This window comes from Arachis hypogaea, chromosome 10, assembly GCF_003086295.3.
Source record: "Arachis hypogaea cultivar Tifrunner chromosome 10, arahy.Tifrunner.gnm2.J5K5, whole genome shotgun sequence".
NCBI classification, from domain to species: Eukaryota; Viridiplantae; Streptophyta; class Magnoliopsida; order Fabales; family Fabaceae; genus Arachis; species Arachis hypogaea.
This window is the reverse complement of record NC_092045.1, coordinates 109,246,992-109,268,857: the sequence shown is the minus strand read 5'-3', so window position 1 is coordinate 109,268,857 and position 21,866 is coordinate 109,246,992. Positions and strand designations below refer to the sequence as shown.

General features: G+C 31.6%; 1 protein-coding gene across 1 annotated transcript; it reads left to right on the top strand.

The window, feature by feature from the left end:
• Positions 1-16,085: 16,085 nt before the first annotated feature.
• On the top strand, positions 16,086-21,287 carry LOC112716440 (cyclin-dependent kinase C-2 C-like). Its single transcript, XM_025768349.3, has 9 exons — positions 16,086-16,714; positions 17,634-17,918; positions 18,311-18,628; positions 18,914-19,141; positions 19,240-19,337; positions 19,640-19,757; positions 19,847-20,233; positions 20,411-20,480; positions 20,944-21,287. The coding sequence occupies exons 1-9, from the start codon at positions 16,364-16,366 to the stop codon at positions 20,949-20,951; spliced, it is 1,863 nt and encodes a 620-aa protein (XP_025624134.1). The 5' UTR covers positions 16,086-16,363; the 3' UTR covers positions 20,952-21,287.
• The last annotated feature ends 579 nt before the right edge of the window (positions 21,288-21,866 follow it).

Genomic DNA, 21,866 nt, shown 5'->3' with positions numbered 1-21,866 from the left:
TCTTCGTAATTCGTTGAACTCAAGAGTCAATCAATCAAACTAATAAACTATTCTGAAACAACATTTTACTACAAGGAGAATGCTATATATTTATAATTTACGACTCTTGAAACAGGGAAAGAACACTAATAAGCAAGGAATCTTCTACTTCTAGCTAGATTCATGGTACATATATGATATATATAAACATATAAATAATAACGATAGAAACAAACAGACATTACTGTTAAGGAAAACATACTGCAGAGACCTATGGCTAGAAATGTTGTGCCTTATACACTAATGATATTGATGATAATTGGAGTAATTATTTGTTCTTTTATTCCTGATTTCTTTGATGCTATTATTTATCAACAACCACCACTTGTTCGCCGGCGACGAACTTGGACTCCAACTTATCATGATGTGTCTGATTTGAATGCGTGTATCAATAAATGCAACGAAACCCATAAGAAATTTCAGGTGAGGAAAACATACTGCATTGACAAATGCAAAGTACTAAAACAGTGTGTTGATAATTGCAAGATGCTCTTTAAGGGTCACAAACAAAAGTTGGATTCATGCAAGAAAGGTTGCAGATAATGGTAATAAGTATACATATTGTTGTGAAATATAGATACAGGGAGAATGTGTAAAATATCATGTTTCTTTTTCTTTTCGTTTTTTTTTTCCTTTGTTTTGTCTTCACTCTATATCCTATGTAGCTATTAAATATGTATGTGAGTGGGAATTATGTCTTAATGGTTTGCCAAATTTGCAGTAAATCGTTCTAGGTTGTAGAATTTATGTTCGGAATTACAGTGATTTACAACCGACTTTGGATGTTTAATATCCTATCACTACACAAAAAAAAAAAAAAAAACAGTTTTATAGAAGTTTTATAATAAAGGTTTTAAAAAACTCCTTCAAATTAGTTAAGAAAACGGCAAATTTTAATCTCAAATAACAGGAGTTACAAAATTTCCAAAATTAAAATTTTATTACTTCAAAATTCTTCACCAATTTTACTCTTCTTTTTTATTTTTTACATACCGTCCATTCTCATTTTTGCAAAACTGCAAAATTGTTCTTGTCATTTTTTTCAGCTTTATTTTCCTTCTCTTCTTTTCCGTCACAATCTATCCTTGATCTCAATTCCCATCCTCGTTGATCCAGTCTTTGCTCTCTGTCAATTTCTCTAGTCTCTACCCTCAATCTCCAGCCTCAACATCCCCGACTCCAGTCTTGCTACCTCTTCCTTGCTGGCCCGTCGCGTCCTCTCGTCTCTTCCTTGTTGGTCTTTTGCGTCCTTATCACCTCCTCTTTGTCTGTTTCTGTCTATGATCAACAGATCTCAGTTTCAGATGGAGATACTTTAGGTAATAATATTTATTTTGGGTTCTTGATTTATGATTTTGGTTTAAAAAAATAAACATGTAACAATAATAAAAAAATAAAATTTTTATCTTAAAAATTCTGTAAGTACAATAAACATGTAATATTAATAGAAATAACCAAAACATGTTAAATACTAAATACATTAAAAACTAAGCACATTAAAATTCAAATATATTAAACACTAAAGATATTAAAATTCAAACATATTAAAAGGCATATATATTTTTAAAATTTTTATTTTTTATTCAATTAATATATGGTCGGATTTACGGGTTGGTTTGAATTCCGCACCCAAAACTGTTACCCAAACTAATTGCTAGAGAGGAGAGTTGGACCCGATTACCCGTTGGTTACAGAACCAATTTAATTGGTTTGGTTTGGGTTTGGATGGATAATCGGGTACCCGCGACCCATGCTCACCCCTACGCACCTACAATTTATATATAATTTAAGAGAAAGTCTAAGGGGTCAGTATTTTTATTGAAATCTGGCCAGCACTTAATCATTAAAAGAAAAATACGTAATTCTATACCATTAGATGTCATCTCACACCAATAAAAATATTGATGATGGCTAGTTGATGACTACACATTACAAATTTTGCTGGCTCCTAGCACTTCTAATAATTTAATTGTTAAAAAAGTTATTTTAGCACGATTTACATAGTAATAATATAAAAAATTAAAAGATATATGTGTAATTATTTTTCATTAAGAAAAATCTAGTAACGAGGTGTTTTTAATTTTATTTTAGTAAAAATCCCTAATATTTATTTGCTAAAGTGTTGTAAATGATGAAGCTCAAATAATTCCTCCAATAAATATGGAAGAAAATCTAGGAACTTTGATAAGAGTAGAATGGAATTGATTCTCAGTTGATTTGTGTGTTTAATGTTTGGCTAAATTACTGTGTTAATCTATAGAAAAAAGTTTTATATTCATATAAAAATTATATGGATGGTATTTATGTAACTTTTACTCCACGCCCTCACACTCCTGTTTGTTTTACACGTGCCACTTATAACCTATATAACGAATCCTTATTTTTCTCTTTCAACGTTTCTCAACGTAAAGCTTCTCATACAACGTAAATTTTTTCTTCTTCTTCTTCTTCTTCTTCTTCTTCTTCTTCTTCTTCTTCTTTAACCTAATTAAATTCGTTGTTCTCCTCTTTCGCGTTTTTCTTCTCTGCATTATAGATCTGGATTGATTTAACGCAATTAGCTTTGTCGTTCATCTTCTTTTTGTTTTCTTCTTTGATCTGTACTTTTCGGTTGAAACAATGAATGAATCAACTTCAAATTAGTTGAATGACTGCGATTTGGATAATTCTTCTGAAACACATCAATTTAATGAGGTTTGGATTATTGAATTCTGAATCGAATTTAATGGAATGAAATTGCTAATTTTATTTGAAGTGAATTGAGTAGACTGAGGTGATCTACATCTGAATTGAATTCAAATCAATTGATAATATGTAACTGTGAGTAATTGTGAGTATCATTAACTGTGAGTAACTCTGAGTAAATTTGAGTAACTTTTCGGTTCGATAAGTACTAAAGAGGTGGTTCATCACTTTCATATTTTTGGTTCGGTACGTAGAAAGCAGTCTAACAAAAATTAGACCAACATGTTTTGTTTTCTTCCCTAAGCACTATATAATTGTTTCACCTTAATTAAGATTTTCGTTCACCGTAATTAAGATTTCGGTTCACCATGCAGACCAGCTGTGTTGTGGACGAAAAATTTGTCCCAAAGGTGGGAATGATTTCAAGACCCTAGAAGAAGTTAGAAAGTTCTACAACTATTATTCCAAACTTGGTGGTTTTTCCACCAAAATAAGGAACACGACTCGGGATGGAGACAAGATTAAGAATGCTCTAGAGAGGGGAGGTGGAAGTCAAAGATATCTCCAACTTTGAAGACAAACCCTTCAGCTAGGTTAATTTGTCCGGCCAGAATTTACGTACACATAATGAAGGATGTTGGTCTTTGGACAATTTCCAAAGTTGTTTTGAATCACTCACATTCTTGTTGTCCAGACCAGGCTGAGATGCTCAAACAACACAGGGAGCTTAGCATGTTCGTGTGTCGCACCATTGAAACCCACGAGGAAGCAAGAATCAGACCAAGGAAAACCTACCAATCATTTGTGGCAGCAGCTGGCAGTCACTGTGAACTAGGTTTTATAGAAAAAGACGTAAGAAATTATATCACAAGGGAAGTATGGAATATTTCAGAAAAAGACGATGCCAAAGAATTTGGGAAGTACCTAATAAGAATGAAAGAAAAGAACCAGAATTTCTTCTTTGAGCTCAACCTTGAAGGCGATCACTGCATTAAACATGCATTCTGGGCGGATGCAAGAAACAGGGCTGCATTTGATTATTTTGGAGACGTGGTTTCATTTGACACCACCTATAACACAAACAGGTATTCGGTTCATTCAAACAATTTTTTATGTTCAGTGAGTGTATATATTTCAGTTCACCAACTTGTGGTTGTTATTTATGCAGGTACAATTTGGTTTTAGGTTCTTTTGTTGGCGTGAATCACCACGGCCAGTCGACACTTTTTGGATGCGCGCTGATGAAAAATGAGGACATTCAATCATGCAAATAGTTATTTGAGTGTTGGCTACGTTGCATGGGAGGAAAGGCATCAAAAGGTATTCTTACCGATCAATGCGCATCGATTCAAAGGGCAATTGAGCTATGCATGTCAACAACAATTCACCGCTGGTGTATCTGGCACATCATGAAGAAAATCCCAAGCAAACTAAATGGCTACAAGGGACACATTGATACTGAATAAAAGATGAGCCATGTTGTTTGGAATTCGTACACAAAAGATGATTTTGACAGAAACTGGAACGATTTCCTCACAAAGTATGGTCTCGAAGGCAACAAGTGGCTTTCAGGTAATTGAGATTTTAATTCAAATCATTTTTATGCTTATATATTTTTTTCCCAAAAGCATGCACTGTTTTCGGTTCACCACAACTTATAAATTCGGTTCGATTTGCAGAGCTGTACGAGGATCAGCATATATAGATTCCGGTTTACTTGGATCACCACTTTTGAGTCAGGATGAGAAGCACACAAATGATCTAGAGCATGCATTCATTTTTCAACAAATTCATCACACATAATAGCTCCTTGAGACAATTCATGAAGCAATACGACAATTGCCTCGCAAGCAGAGAAGAAGCAGAGAGAGAATTTGATGCTGCAGATTTTCACAATGTGATACCGTGCGCAACAAAATCAGCAATAGAGGCACAATTTTAGCGTGTATATACCCATGAGAAGTTCAGGGAAGTTCAAGCTCAATTTAGAGGTAAAGTGAATTGTATCACAAGATCAATGCATTCCACCCTAGGTTTTACAATATATGAAGTCATAGAGCAGGTTTCTAACTCCACATTCAATAAGTTTGTCGTCACTTATGATGCAGTATCACGAGATGTAAAGTGCCATTGCTTGCTGTTTGAGTCTAGGGGCATATTGTGCCGCCATTCCCTAAGCGTTCTAAGCTTTGAGCGAGTGGATAACGTGGCACCGAAATACATATTGGAACGCTGGAGTAAGAACATAAAAAGGAGGCAGACACACATCAAGAACAGCCAAGATGAACCTGTACTGGAGCCAAGAAGTAAGAGATTTGACGAATTGGTGTTTCGGTCACAATATATGTGAATTTGCATCCGAGTCTAAAGAGTTGACCAGAATTTTGCACCGAGCATTTGACAAGGTCATGGCGGAGATGGAAGAATATCAAGAGAGAAGGAAAAGAAAAAGTTTGTTAACCCACGAATAAGCGACATTAAGTAATGTGAATGATCTTCAAAGCCCACCATGTATCAAAACAAGAGGTCGGCCCAAGTACAGACTTGGATCAAACCTGGAAAAAAAGATCTCAAATTCCATGAAGAAAAAGAAAAAGACAGCTCCAAGCGAGATAAAATTGACTTGCTTTTGATTAGTTAAAAATTCAATCGTTCAATTTCCTAATATACAGTTAATTATGTTTTTTGTAGTTGAACCTTTTACACTCCGGATCATCGATTCAGTCAAGCTCCACTCTTTACAATACACCAGATATGAATTATCCAAGACAACATTTTACAAGTTTTAGTTTTTATTAATGTAAAATTTTGTTCACCTATGAGCAAATTTTGGTTCACCATGTTATAGCAGGTTTAATTTCTAAATGTTGATAGTCTTTAATGAATAGTCACTTTTTTTGTGAAATTCTACATTGATATATGCAGTTTTTCGATTTGTCTAGTGTATTAACATCTAAGTTGAATAATAAGAATTTGTTTTTTGGTTCATGGTTCAGAGGTCAGAGTTCTAATAGTAGCATTCTTTTAAAATTAGATATGTGTTATGTTGATATATGCATTTTTTTGGTTCACCAGTTGCATTAATTTCGGTTCATTGTGTTTTTGAAGTTTAGGGTTTCGGATTTAGGATTTAGGTTTTAGGGATTTAGGGATTTAGGGTTTATGGATTCAGGGTTCAGTGTTCAGGGTTTTGGTTTTAGTGTTTAGGTTTAGGGTTTAGGGATCAGTGTTTAGGAATTCAGTGTGTTTCTACCTTTTGGTTTGCCCAGTATAGTAATTTTGGTTTATTGTGTTCTTTTGGAGTTCATAATGTATTGGTAGTCACCCTGATTTCTTTCAATGTGAACCTGCAACAAAACAGCAACCAGGCAGTTCCAACAGGTATATAACAAGACAATGAGTAATCCATCTTGAATCAGTATATACATTAACATTAGATCCATACATTAATATTAACATTTACATTAATGTTGACATATATACATTCAAAAGAAGCAGTGTCTACTTTTTTAAACAAGTAGAACAAAATATTGTTAATTAGAACCATTCAAACTGCACTGGTTTTGAGATTCACTTGATGTTTCTGAATCCGTTGAAACAATTTTTTCTTTTTTCATGAGCCTCTTTTGTCTTATTCTTTCTGCCAGTGTTATATTGTCAAATTCCAATTCTGATTTGGATTCTGAAAAAGATTCTTCTTCTAAAGAAGAATCCACAACAACAACCTTCTTTTCTTCTTTCTCCCTTTTTCTTTTCTCTTTCCCCTTTATTTGCTTTATATACAGAAGTCCCTAAAACACAAAATTATTTAGTTAGCAGAGTATTTGAAACGAGAAAATACAGAAATAATCAGGTGAATCAAAATGACCACAAACACTCAACCGAATTCAATTCATGTGATGAATAATACATGATAAACATTCAATTATTAAGAAAAATATTTCTGTATGCACACATTACCATTGTGTCTGTTGCTTCCTTAGAAATCCGATCATGTATCATCTTCTTTGTCCAATAGGCCACCCACAGTGTCGGAGGAGCATTAAGTCCATCCAAGTGAGGGAACTTGGTTTTATAGAAGTAAATCAGCATTAAAACAAAAACACAGCCCTCAACAGACTATTTCTTCCCCTTTCTCTTGTTTTTGATTCCCTTTCCCAAGAAGCTGAGCACATGACATGCCCAATTCCACTGTCGGATGTTGTCCACACAAACGATAGGCAACTTTTGGATCACGGAGGCCAAGCTTACCGTCGTCCGCAGCAAGAAGCACTTCTGTATGAAGACGACAAAAGTCCTGCAGAATTTTTGCCGGTTCTCCTCCTCTTCAACACTCATATTTAGGACAGACTTTGTCAAAGTCGCCAACGTAACACATTTGAGGCTGTGAAATATTGACTTGTTTTTTCATTCAGTTTGCGATAGCCAACCTTTTTAGGAACACGATCTCCTACAATATTTTAATAGCAACAAATGAGCAAAAAAGGTTCAGTTTAATTTGTTACATACCAATGAACCAAAACTAAAGGTAGAAATAAACCAAATTTAAAGGGAGCAATGAACTGAAATTTAAATAAGCAATGAACCGAAAATAAGCAAGAAGTGGAAAGTGTATTACCATCGTGGCTTATCCCCACTTCCCAGCGCAGCTGCTACTTTAGTAGGTGTTATGTATATTTTTTCATGGAGAGTTTTCAGACAACCATGATACTCATCATAGCAATCAATCAATTCTCTTAAGAGGGCGTGAGATACCTTTATTTCTGGGACATGTGCCAGGGCACCAAATCCCATTTCTTCAACTATAGCTTTCTTTTCCTCACTCATATTCTTGAACACTGTTGCTAAATGATTGTATTTCTCCATGCAAAAGAAGTACTGAACAGAGTAACAACCAATTTTAAAGCCCTAGTTACACGATGCACTGAACTGAATGAAAATAACAACAAATTTCATTCAAGATTGATTACTCCTTGTCTTGTTATATACCTGTTGGAACTGCCTTGCTGCTGTTTTGTTGCAGGTTCACAGTGAAAGAAATCAGGGTGATTACCATTACATTATGAACTCCAAAAGAACACAGTGAACCGAAATTACTACACTGGGCAAACCAAAAAGTAGAAACACACTGAATCCCTAAACACTGATCCCTAAACACTAAAACCAGAACCCTGAACACTGAACCCTGAACCCATAAACCCTAAATCCCTAAAACCTAAACCCTAAACCCTAAACCCCAAAAACACAATGAACCGAAATTAATGCAACTGGTGAACAAAAAAAGTGCATATCTCAACATAACACAGATCTAATTTTAAAAGAATGCTACTATCAGAACTCTGACCTTTGAACCATGAACCAAAAAACAAATTCTTATTATTCAAATTAGATATTAATACACTAGACGAATCGAAAAACTGCATATATCAATATAGAATTTCACAAAAAAAAGTGGCTATTCAGTAAAGACTATCAACATTCAGAAATTAAACCTGTTTTAACATGGTGAACCGAAATTTGCTCATAGGTGAACAAAAATTTACATTAATAAAAACTAAAACTTGTAAAATTCTGTCTTGGATAATTCATATATGGTGTATTATAAAGAGTGGAGCTTGACTGAATCGATGATTCAGAGTGTAAAAGGTTCAACTACAAAAGACATAATTAATTGTATATTAGGAAATTGAACAATTGAATTTTTAACTAATTAAAAGCAAGTCAATTTTACCTTGCTTGGAGCTGTCTTTTTCTTTTTCTTCATGGCATTTGAGATCTTTTTTTCCAGGTTTGATCCAAGTCTGTTCTTGGGCCGACCTCTTGTTTTGATACGTGGTGGGCTTTAAAGATCATTCACATTGCTTAATGTCGCTTCTCCGTGAGTTAACAAACTTTTTCCTTTCCTTCTCTCTTGATATTCTTCCATCTCCGCCATGACCTTGTCAAATGCTCGGTGCAAAATTCTGGTCAAATCTTCAGACTCGGATGTAAATTCACATATATTGTGTGACCGAAACACCAATTCATCAAATCTCTTACTTCTTGGCTCCAGTACAGGTTCATCTTGGCTGCTCTTGATGTGTGTATGCCTCTTCTTTATGTTCTTGCTCCAGCGTTCCAATATGTATTTCGGTGCCACGTTATCCACTCGCTCAAAGATTAGAATGCTTAGGGAATGGCGGCACAATATGCCCCTAGACTCAAACAGCAAACAATGACACTTTACATCTCGTGATACTGCGTCATAGATGACGACAAACTTGTTGAATGTAGAGTTGGAAACCTGCTCTAGACTTCATATATTATGAAACCTAGGGTTGAATGTATTGATCTTGTGATACAATTCACTTTACCTCTAAATTGAGCTTGAACTTCTCTAAACTTCTCATGGGTATATACATGCTGAAACTGTGCCTCCATTGCTGATTTTGTTGCACACGGTATCACAGTGTGAAAATCTGCAGCATCGAATTCTCTTTCTGCTTGGAAAGCAATTGTCGTATTGCTTCATGAATTGTCTCAAGGAGCTATTCTATGTGATGAACTTGTTGAAAAAATAATGCATACTCTCGCTCCTTTTTGTGCTTCTCATCCCGACGCAAAAGTGGTGATCCAAGTAAACCGGAATCTATATATGCTGATCCTCGTACAGCTCTGCAAATCAAACCGAATTTATAAGTTGTGGTGAACCGAAAACAGTGCATGCTTTTGGGAAAAAAATATATAAGCATAAAAATGATTTGAATTGAAATCTCAATTACCTGAAAGCCACTTGTTGCCTTCGAGACCACACTTTGTGAGGAAATCGTTCCAGTTTCTGTCAAAATCATCTTTTGTGTACGAGTTCCAAACAACATGGCTCATCTTTTATTCAGTATCAATGTGTCCCTTGTAGCCATTTAGTTTACTTGGGATCTTCTTTATGATGTGCTAGATACACCAGCGGTGAATTGTTGTTGGCATGCATAGCTCAATTGCCCTTTGAATCGATGTGCATTTATCGATAAGAATACCTTTTGGTTCCTTCCCTCCCATGCAACGTAGCCAACACTCAAATAGCCATTTGAATGATTGAATGTCCTCATTTTCATCAGCGCGTATCCAAGAAGTGTCGACTGGCCGTGGCGATTCACGCCAACAAAAGAATCTAAAACCAAATTGTACCTACATAAATAACAACCATAAGTTGGTGAACCGAAATATATACACTCACTGAACATCAAAAAATTGTTTGAATGAACCGAATAGCTGTTTGTGTTATAGGTGGTGTCAAATGAAACCACGTCTCCAAAATAATCAAATGCAGCCTTGTTTCTTGCATCAGCCTAGAATGCATGTTTAATGCAGTGATCGCCTTCAAGGTTGAGCTCAAAGAAAAAATTTTGTTTATTTTCTTTCATTCTTACTAAGTACTTCCCAAATTCTTTGGCATCGTCTTTTTCTAAAATATTCCGTACTTTTCTTGTGATATAATTCCTTACGTCTTTTTCTATAAAACCTAGTTCATGGCTGCTGCCACAAATGATTGGTAGATTTTGCTCAGTCTGATTCCATCTTCCTCGTGGATTTCAATGGTGCGATGCACGAACATGCTAAGCTCCCTGTGTTATTTGAGTATCTCAGCCTGGTCTGGACAACAAGGATGTGAGTGATTTAAAACAATTTTAAAAATTGTCCAAAGACCAACATCCTTCATTATGTGTACGTAAATTCTGGCCGGACAATTTAACCCAGCTGAAGGGTTTGTCTTCAAAGTTGGAGATATCTTTGATTTCCACCTCCCCTCTCTAGAGCATACAATTAGTTGATTCTTAATCTTGTTTCTATCCCGAGTCGTATTCCTTATTTTGGTGAAAAAACCATCAAGTTTGGAATAATATTTGTAGAACTTTCTAGCTTCTTCTAGGGTCTTGAAAATCATTCCCACCTTTGGGACAAATTTTTCATCCATAACACAGCTGGTCTGCATGGTGAACCGAAATCTTAATTAAGGTGAAACAATTATATAGTGCTTAGGAAAGAAAACAAAACATGTTGGTCTAATTTTTGTTAGACTGCTTTCTACGTACCGAACCGAAAATATAAAAGTGATGAACCACCTTTTTAGTACTTACCGAACCCAAATGTTACTCAAATTTACTCAGAGTTACTCACAGTTAATGACACTCACAATTACTCAAAGTTACATATTATCAATTGATTTGAATTCAATTCAGATGTAGATCACCTCAATCCATTCAATTCACTTCAAATAAAATTAGCAATTTCATTCCATTAAATTCGATTCAGAATTCAATAATCCAAACTTCATCAAATTGATGCATTTCAGAAGAATCATCCAAATCGCAGCCATTCAACTGATTTGAAGTTGATTCATTCATTGTTTCAACTGAAAAGTGCAGATCGAAGAAGAAAATGAAGAAGATAAACGACGAAGCTAATTACATTGAATCAATCCAGATCCATAATGCAGAAAAGAAAAACGTGAAAAAGGAGAATAACGAATTTAATTAGGTTAATGAATAAAAAGGAGAATAGGAAGAAGAAGAAGAACATGAAGAAGAACGTGAAAGAGGTTTACATTGTATGAGAAGCTTTACGTTAAGAAACGTTGAAAAAAAATAAAGATTCGTTAGATAAATTATAAGTGGCGCATATAAAACAAACAGGGACGTGGGACGTGGAGTGAAAGATACATGGATATCATCCATGTAATTTTTACATAGATGTAGAATTTTTTCCTATTTTTTAATCTTAAATATTTTAAAAAATAGACTCAAAGTTATTCCTCTTAAATATGAGAATTTTTAGATTTCATTTCAAAAGGAGATAGACACTGCAAAATAAAGATAAAAAGATTGACACTAAATTAAATTTATGTATTATGTTTGATAAAAAAATATACATAATTAAATTATGTCTTAATATTTTATTTGGTTTAAGATAAATATAATTAAAATATTTTGAATTATTATAAAAAATATTATTAAAATTTCAGTTTTTATCTTTAAAAATTTTAGTCTACTGTATTTTTTTAAAATATTAAAAGAATTAAAAATTTATATTTCAAGACTAAAATTTTAATTACAATTTTTAACTACTAAATATAATACCAAATTTTAATTTCAGACTTTAAAAATAAACACTACCTTAACGTTCTTAGTAAATAGTAACATACAAGTAACAATGATATTAGTTAAGCATACGTTGTTAGTTCAATTATTATCAACCTAATTATTATTATTTTTATTTTAAATTAATAAAATAATTATTTTATTATTCTAAATAATTATTTTAATAATTATTTTTAATTATCCTATTATTTATTTTATTAATTATTTTATTGATTATTCAAAATAATTATTCTATTAATTAAACTATTGATAATTATTCAATAGAATTATTTTGAATAATTATTAATAAAAACTATTGATAGAATTATTATTTAAAAACTATTGAATAATTATTAATAAAAACTATTGATAGAATTATTATTTTAAAACTATTGAATAATTATAGAATTATTGGATTATTTATTAATAAGAATTCTTTATTATTTAAGTATTGATAGAATTATTTAAAAAATATAGGGTTTTATTCAATAATTATTCCACTTGTGGTGCTTATTAAAAAAATAAAAAATAATTCTATTGTTTTTATTTATCTTGGAACGGTGCTTATTTAAAAAGTCAACCTAAAATAATCTATGCTTATCATGAGGATTAGCACCACGTTATAGATTAAAAAGAAATTATTATTTTTTAATAAAAATATGACTTATTTTTATATATTTTTGTGTATTCTTATGTACTTTAGAGATAATAATATTAATTGTTATGGTCTATTTTAAAGTTTAAGAATTTGAATTAGTCAATTTTTTTTAATTTGAAATAAAGTTTGTTAGAGTACAACAAACTTACTCTGAATTAAAAAAAATCGTATTTAAAAAATGAGATATAAAAAAATAATTATTTTTTAATTTTATTTCTAAAAAAACCCTAATATACATTACCATTGTGAGCTACGGTGTCATCTGTCACTTTCTCAAAAATCAAAATAATCTTCCTCTTTTTCAAAACTCAACAAGTGCAGCATATCATGAGCTGGTAGGTGTGATAATTGGAGTTATTACAGCCACAGGTATCATAGGCACCTCTTTATTCGTGCTTGGAGGGTTGGAGTCACGGCTATCCATTGACAGACACATGGTCAAGTTTCGGAACGAGAAGAATATACTCTGATCACAATGTCATTTTTATCATATAAATAAAAAAATTAATTTATTATTTTATAATATTATTTTTAAAAAATACATATATTTATATAATAAATTTTTTATTTATGTTCGTTAAGAGTTGAAATTGAATTATAAATTCAAGTATAGGATTATACTACAGAATATATAATGAGTACTAAATTATATAAACTAAGACTATTTTTTTTTATCTTCATTCTTTTTATTTTTCATAAATAATAAAATAATTTTCTTTCAGTCAAAGATTTATTAACTTATACATTGTCTCCTTAAAAGTCGCATTATTATTATTATTATTATATGTGATTGTACGTGTATATAATTTAGAAAGAAAAGGAGTAATTAGCACACTTTAAATATTTAAAATCTTATGGCTTGACATTATTAAAACTATTTTTTGTGGTTCCATTTTAAAAATAGAATGTTCAATAACCAATATTCTATCAATAGTTCAACACACTAATTCTCCTAAAACATCAAATATTTTTTTGGTACATCTAATACATAGAATATATGTCCACAATTTAAGTTCGTAGAGCACAACATTAAGGATTAACTACAAGCTATGTCCATAATACAAATAGATATTATTTTTTAATTATAACACATCTAAAAATATGATGTTATATATAAATTTTTTTTAAAACACATTCAAAATATAAAAATTTAAATAAAAATACATAGATAGTATGTTTATAATTTTTTTTAATTATAATACATCTAAAAAATATAATATTATATATAAATTATTTTTGAAACACATTCAAAATTAAAAATTCTATCATTTAAATATAAACACTAAAAATACAATTAATCTTTTGATATTTGATTTAATAAAATGCATCTAATATTTATTATTTTACTATTAGTTAGATTTATTCGTTACTTATTTAAACATTGTCATTTTTAAAATTATTAAAATCAATAATTAATTTAAATTTTTTATATCTTATCAATAAAAATATATCTAACATGTATTATTGTAGTATTAGTTGGAATTTTTATTATTTATTTGAGCATTAGTATTTATTTATTTTAATTTTTTTAATTATGTTATTGTTTAGTATTTTAGTTATGTTTAAAATTAGTTTATTTAGTATGTTTATTACGCGTACAAGGCGTACTCAAAATATTTTTAGAACACATCCAAAAATCTATCAAATAAATATAATTAGATGGTTTAAGATTTATTTAGAATTTTAAAATCAAAATTTTAAATAATTTGATTTTTAGATGTGTATTTAAATTATAATATATTAATAATTAAATATATTAAATCTGAAATAGAAATTTAAATTTTAAATTTTAAATTTTAATTTTATTTAGTTTGTATTTTAAATGTGTATTTAATTTTAAAAAGACATTAAATCTATTCATAATTTTTAGTTGTGTTTGTTTTACTTTTTTTGAAATGATTATAATAAAAAACTGAATGTTGTACCATTTTTAAAGCATACCTACTTAAACCGTATAAATTATATTATATGATTGTAAAAAATGTATAAACTATTTTCTCTCAATGTTTTTTTTTTACGGTCACTTAATCTAGTATAAATAAATATATTTCATACTACTTGACATCACCCACAAATTGTTAAAAGGTTATAACCACTTTTTTATAGTTAACATAAAAATAGAGTTTTTGATGATAACTTGTAATAAAATTTTTGACATGCTTAATTATGAGTCATTTCTCTTCTTGTAATTTTTTAGAAAAAAAGATATTTTGATACATAATTGATTTAATAGATAAAAAAATACAGAGAGATAAAAAAATTAATAAAAATAAATAAAGACCTAAAAAAAGAGGAAGAAGAGGATGATTTGGATGAAAATTATGCTAATCGCAATATGAATGAAGAAAAGCTAGCTGATAATTACTTTGTTGACTTTTTTTTAATGATAGTTATATTAATTACTTTTTGTTGACAGGATTAAAATAAAAAAATTAAAATTGGATATCAAATTTTTTATATCTGCTTTATATATTGTTATAGATTATAGATTATATATTATTACAGATATATATAAAAATAAGGTAGGAAAAGATGAATTATTATGACAAATTACAAAATAAAATTGGTAAAAATTTTTTATTTGGAGTAGGATGTACATGAAGAGAGAAAGCCAAACCTCAATGTTTTAAAAATGATAATTATAATTATTTTTTTAAATAATATTGAAAAGTAAATTTAGATACTAAAACTCATGTTTTGCCATTATATGTTATTATAGATTATTATTATTATTATTATTGTTGTTGTTATTATTATTATTATTATTATTATTATATCTTAATATCTTTTAACATACATATTATTGACTTTTCTTTTGTCTCTCAAATCATAGTATAGAAATATATAAAATTTGATAATTTTAAAATTTTAGGCGTAGGATTAAAACAGGATGTTAAGAGTAATTCTAAAATTTTTGATAAAATAACATATTTTACTTTTAGTTTTAGTAAGTGGCAGAACTAATAAGGGGTATATAGGGCCATGATCTCCCAAAATTTTCAAAAGTTTAAGTCATGATATTGCTGAAAATAAAAGTATTATATGTCCTTATTCATATATTCACTTAATATGAGAAATTTAAAATTTATCACTTTATATTTTTAAATTAAATATTAATTATTTAATATTTTTTTAAAATTTAATTTTAATATAAAATATTTTACATGTAATTGCAACTGTTATTGCAGTATGATATTATATAATTAAATGCTCGTATAAATTTACAACGTATCAAAATTAATTTTTTTATTAGAAAAAAAAAAAGGCGCGCCACCATTGCAATCTGCATGGCTAATTGGTTTCACCTCTCTCTCTCTCTCTTCTGATGATTACAAACTTCACACTTCGTATTTTCAACACCATGAACCAATTTGGACCGCCGAGTTTCTCTTCCTTAACTTTCGCGCTTGAAAAACCATCAACCCTCCATTCCTCCGAGGATCTTGCAAACATGACACAAACAATTAGAGATGGAACAAAAATGGCAAATACAGACAGCAAGAGAGAGAAAACAAAACACAGAAACAAAGGGAGGAGAGGAAGAAGAGAGAGAAACATTAAAGGGGTTGTTTCCAGAACGAAAGTTACTTTTTTTTTCTTTTTTGTTTCACCACACTACCCAACAAAAAAATAAAAAAGAAATGATTTTGTTTCTGGGTTAATCCCATTTCACCTCTTCTGATTCGAATTCCAATTAGCAGAAACCTCATTGGGGGGTGTTGATGTTAGGGGGGAGAAACCTCTGTCCCCTGCATTCTTCACCCGCCATCCAATTAGAGGTTGAAAAAATAATAACAATAATTTAGTAATTAATCATAATAATAATAAGAAGACGAAGAAAAATCTTGAAAAGGACAGATTTTGATACATGGGTTGCATCAATTCCAAGAATGCTGTGTCTGGGGACTCATCACCTTATTTATCACCTGTTGATCATGTGATTTTGGAACCTCTTCCTCCACCAGCAGTTTCAGTTGCAGGATCAAGGGGCCATTCTCATGTGGCAGGATCGTCATTAGCAGATGAGAAGAAGAAATTGAAGAAGAACGCCTCCAAGAAGAGCAATGGCTCCTTTAGCATCAGGCTTGGATTCTCCAAGAGGCATGTTGATGCTGAACACAATGCTGCTGGTTGGCCAAGTTGGCTCACAGTTACTGCTGGTGAAGCTGTTCATGGATGGCTCCCTCTTAGAGCTGATTCTTTTCAGAAGTTAGATAAGGTACTTTTTCAATTATATTTTGGGGTTTTTGGAAACTGTTTATGTAGGTAATATATTGCTTTCAGGCTTATGAATGATATAAACTAAGTTAAAAAACTTTCCGCCTTTTTAATATGGTTGACTAGGACAAAATTTGTAGTGATTTTCTAATAGCTTGTTTGAAAAGTTTCCAATGAGAAAATGTTAACATTCACTAATCACAGATATTGATAATTTAGATATGAAATTGTTAGTTAGACAAAAATTTTTAAAATAATGATTGCAGGGTTTAAATATGTGAGGTTTGCATGAAATTGTAATCTAGCTAACTAGTTTCGCTAACTGGTAAGTATGGTAGTATTAGGTATTGTTGTTGTATAACATGGTCAAAGTTATCCATTCACCCTCATGTTATGAGATCTTTCAGAAAGACCTCTCTTTTATTATTCTCCTTGAACAAATGCGGCTTTGAAATTGGTATAAGTATGCATAATATATAGTTTAACTTGAAAGATAATTATATTTTTATAAATAACATATATTCAGTAGTTGCAAAGCTACATCGTGTTGTTGGGAAATTAGCACAATTTTTAGTTGCTTTGGTGGAATAAAACTAAGGAATATCAAATCTGAATACTAACTAACTTGATTTAATGGTAGGGAGATGATTATGAAGTTTAAAAAATTTAGTTTTGAAGGCTATAAAATTTTACTTTATGCTATTGTTCTTATTTAACGGCATGTACTGATAAATTGTATAATTTTATAGAGCTACTAAGGAAACTTTCCTTAATGGCACTGACACTGGTACAACCGAATTAGGAGCATACGTATTCTTAGTGCCAAACTAGCTTTGGTTTTCAAAACATGGCACTATTAGTTTTCTAATTTGGTGTTTTCTTATGTTAGTGTACTTCTTCCCTTTTGGTTTTTTGTATAGATTGGACAAGGTACTTATAGCAGCGTGTTCAGAGCACGTGAAGTTGAAACAGGAAGGATGTTTGCTCTGAAGAAGGTGCGCTTTGACAATTTACAACCTGAGAGCATTAGATTCATGGCAAGAGAAATATCGATCCTTCGCAGGCTAGACCACCCAAACATCATGAAATTGGAGGGCATAATCACTTCTAAGCAATCTAGTAGCATATACCTTGTTTTTGAATACATGGAGCATGATCTTGCTGGCTTAGTATCGCGTCCTGATATTCTCTTCACTGACTCTCAGGTTGGTTTTTCATCTCATTTATGATAAATTTGAATCTTCAAGCCAATTTCCACATGTGTTTCACAAAATATCAATACTTGAACAGGACTTGTTCCAGGTATTGTTTGTGAGTTGGAATTTCGGAGGGAAAGGAAATGCTCGTAGTGTTAAATTTTAAATGTTTACGCTACAAAACCTTCCTTTCCCTCCCTTCTCCTCCAAAATCCCAACTCACCAACAAGCCTTTAAGGTTCTATGCTAACTCCAAATCATATCTTGGTCTTCATTTTATGCTACAACACTTTACTTCATTTATTTGTTTCTTTTTCTCCTTGAATTCCTCGAGTATTTGAAAGTTATTTAGGTCCTTGTTAGATGTTGGACATTTCATTGTTTCCTCGTTTCTCCCACAGATAAAGTGTTACCTGCGACAGCTATTAAGTGGAATTGAGCACTGTCATATCCGTGGTATCATGCATCGTGACATTAAAGTATCAAACATCTTATTGAACAATGAAGGTATTCTCAAGATAGGAGATTTTGGATTAGCAAATACAATTAGTCCAAATAACAAGCATCAGTTAACCAGTCGTGTAGTAACTCTATGGTATCGCCCTCCTGAGCTCTTGATGGGATCAACCAATTATGGAGTATCGGTTGATTTGTGGAGTGTTGGTTGTGTATTTGCCGAACTTTTTCTAGGAAAACCAATCCTTAAGGGAAGAACTGAGGTAATCAATCTGCTTAATTGATGTATTTGATTCTTTAGTAGTAAGCATCAAAAGACATTCTAAAAAGTTTGTGAACTTTTTGGAAAAAAGATTGCTCTACTTCCTACTATTTTGTGTGTGATTTAGTTTGAAACTTTTCGCATAGAAGGAAGGGACTTAAAAACATTGTTGATTACTATGTATACCAAAACAATAACATAAGCAATGCATTAGTACATTCCTTACACTGACTCTTATTTTGTGGGAAGCACTTTGATATGAGTTATTTTATTTTTGAGCATACAGGTTGAACAACTACACAAAATTTTTAAGCTGTGTGGATCTCCGCCGGACGATTTCTGGAAAAAGTATAAGCTTCCTCATGCAACAGTATTTAAGCCTCAAACTACTTACGAAAGCTCTTTGCGTGAGAGGTGTGCCGAGTTTCCAGAAACTGCTGTTGATCTACTTGAGACTTTATTATCCATTGACCCTGCCAATCGTGGAACCGCCTCCTCTGCCCTGATGTCTGAGGTAAACTTCACCAAGTTAATGCTAGCAAGTTCAATATGATTGAGTTTGATTTCTGACATATATATTTTCTTTTCATTTCTTGGAATACCTTTTTATAGTATTTCAACACCAAACCTTATGCTTGCAATCCATCAAACTTGCCAAAGTATTCGCCTAGCAAAGAACTGGATGCTAAAAGTCGGGAAGACATGTCGAGGTAAACTACCTGTCTTCCTTTTTAGTGACATAAAATTGCCACACACAAAGTTCTTCCACTGGATTTTCCTTCATGTGAAATTGATAATTGAGAATCGTTAGATGACAGTGTAGTCAAACATGTCAAATCATCTAACTGTTCTTAACTATCAACTTCATACGAAGACAGTTGCATATAATTTTTCATCATATTTTCCTAGACTAGCTAATCTTCTCATTTACATTCAAAATTTAAAATAGAGGATTTACTTTCTTATGGCTTTTACAATCCTTTTCAACTAAAGTATGGAAATGTATTATCAGGAAAAGGACCGATGATAAAATGCAAATGCGAGATGCTGCAACATCGAGAAGGCAACCAAGACGAGTCAAGAAATATTTGCGAGAACCAATTGATCATACTCAATCAGTTTCCAAAGAGGTAGTTTCTTACTAGTCCACTGCTGCTACATCATGTGAAAATTGTTGCTTTTATATGCTTATCTTTTCTTCTTTTCAAAGCACATGCAGAATGGTCCTCATAATGTTCGTAGAAGCGACGGTAGATCACATGTTCAAAAGGGAATAGGAGCACACAAAGACTATCTACAACCCGAAATGGATGCAGTCTCGGACCTTTCGCAGATGGTGAATATTGCAGATGGTAATGGCTTTACTGTACCGGCACAAGGCGGCTATGACTGGGTGAAAAGGAGAAAGCAAGATGCTTCATCTACACTATCAGATGGCTCAAGAAGCAAAATTAGTGCATTGGATCCAAACTTTGCTAAAGGAACTTATGATTTAAACAGACAAAGGATGACTGCTTTGGACAAGAGATATAATGACAAGCAAGGTTACCATGAAGAGACTCGCGTAACCATGGATTTTGATCCTTCCGAACTATTGAATCATCAGGTAATATCATTATTTTAAAGTTGGTTATGTTAGAATGTCCGGAGGGACACATGCATGCATAAAACAAGGAACAAGCTCTAAATCATGCCATAAAATGATTTGCACTTCTTTCAAACAATAGCTGAAAACTACTATTTCCTTTTGTTGCTCATATGTAATATTGTTTTAATTTCACAGGGAAATACAGATCATGGTTCGCAAGTGAGTGACATGCGGCGCGAAGTTCGAAAATCAAGGTTTGGAAGAGGTAAATGATTTCTTCTTTCCAGTATGAGTAATGTTACATATACAAAAGTTAAGTAAACAAGATCTTTCATCTAAATGAACAACATTATTGTTGTTTCACAAGAACTTAACAAGGGAACTTAAGATGAGTATTCATAAATGAATTTGTGATTAGTATATTTTCTCTAAAGAATAAATAGCCGTTTTGGCAATTCTGATTTTGACAAAACAGACCGTAACCTTCGTTTTTGATAAAATGAACCCCTGAATATCAGTTCTGTTTGACAAAATGAGCTAATCGTTAACCTATCACTCTGGACATTAAGAGAATTGCTATCTGGGAGTTTATTTTGTCAAAATCAGAACCTTTCGGTTGCCAAAAGGGCTATTTACGCTTCTCTAAAAGAAGATCACTATTGTTGTTTTACAAGAACTTAACAAGGTAACTTAAGATGAGTATTCCTGAATGAATTTGTGATTAACAGAGATATGAAGCAAGGACTTGTAGGAGTGGGAGTTAATCTTCTCTAAATATACAAGGATGCTTGACTAAGCAATCTAGCCAATGATGGAACATTGTCAATGGCATCTGAACCATTCTAACTACTGCTGGCATGAGACCCTCTTCTTCTACTCCTCCTTTAATGTCAGGAGTCTTCACTTTAACTCCTTCTATCATAAGCATCTCAACATGGAAATATAGAAAATTATATCCATATATACACACACACAAACATGTAAGGTGCCAACATGAAAGATGGTATGATTAAAGAATGGTTATTTTTCTGGTGGAGTTGCACCTTCCTAGTAAAAGTCCTCTATTTTTTTCTTTCTTTCTTTCTTTTATTTTTTATTTTTTATTTTTTATTTTTTTATCATGACTTCAAAGATGTATTTATTTGAGTGTCATTGTTTTTTTTCCTTTTGGAAAAAGTGCCCTCTATGTTTACAATATCTTTAGATAAATAGGTTAGTGAAAAAAAAAAGTAATCTTCTAAAGTTAATTGTTTTTCAAATAATGTAAAACGAAATTTATTTCTCAAATCGAAAACCAAGGGGGAAAAACCTGAAATACACATGACACTAATGCCTTTGATTTTCATACCCAAATTGTCAAAATTTGTCTAATATATTATTTGGAAAAAAGTTTTCAATGTGGAATCTTGTATCTTATAATTTGCGAAATTTGCTACGGAATTTTTTATGACAATTTCGGCAACTTCCATTCGAATTAGAAAATTATTAGTAACGGGATACAACGCTAGAATTTAGCATGACCAATTAGCTAATAACATCTTAAAGATGTTAATTAAAAAACTACAAATATTAAATGATTAATATTTTTATTCCATTCGTTTTGCATTTAAAGTAAGAATTTAATTTTGACCGCGTGAATCTAAGAGAATAA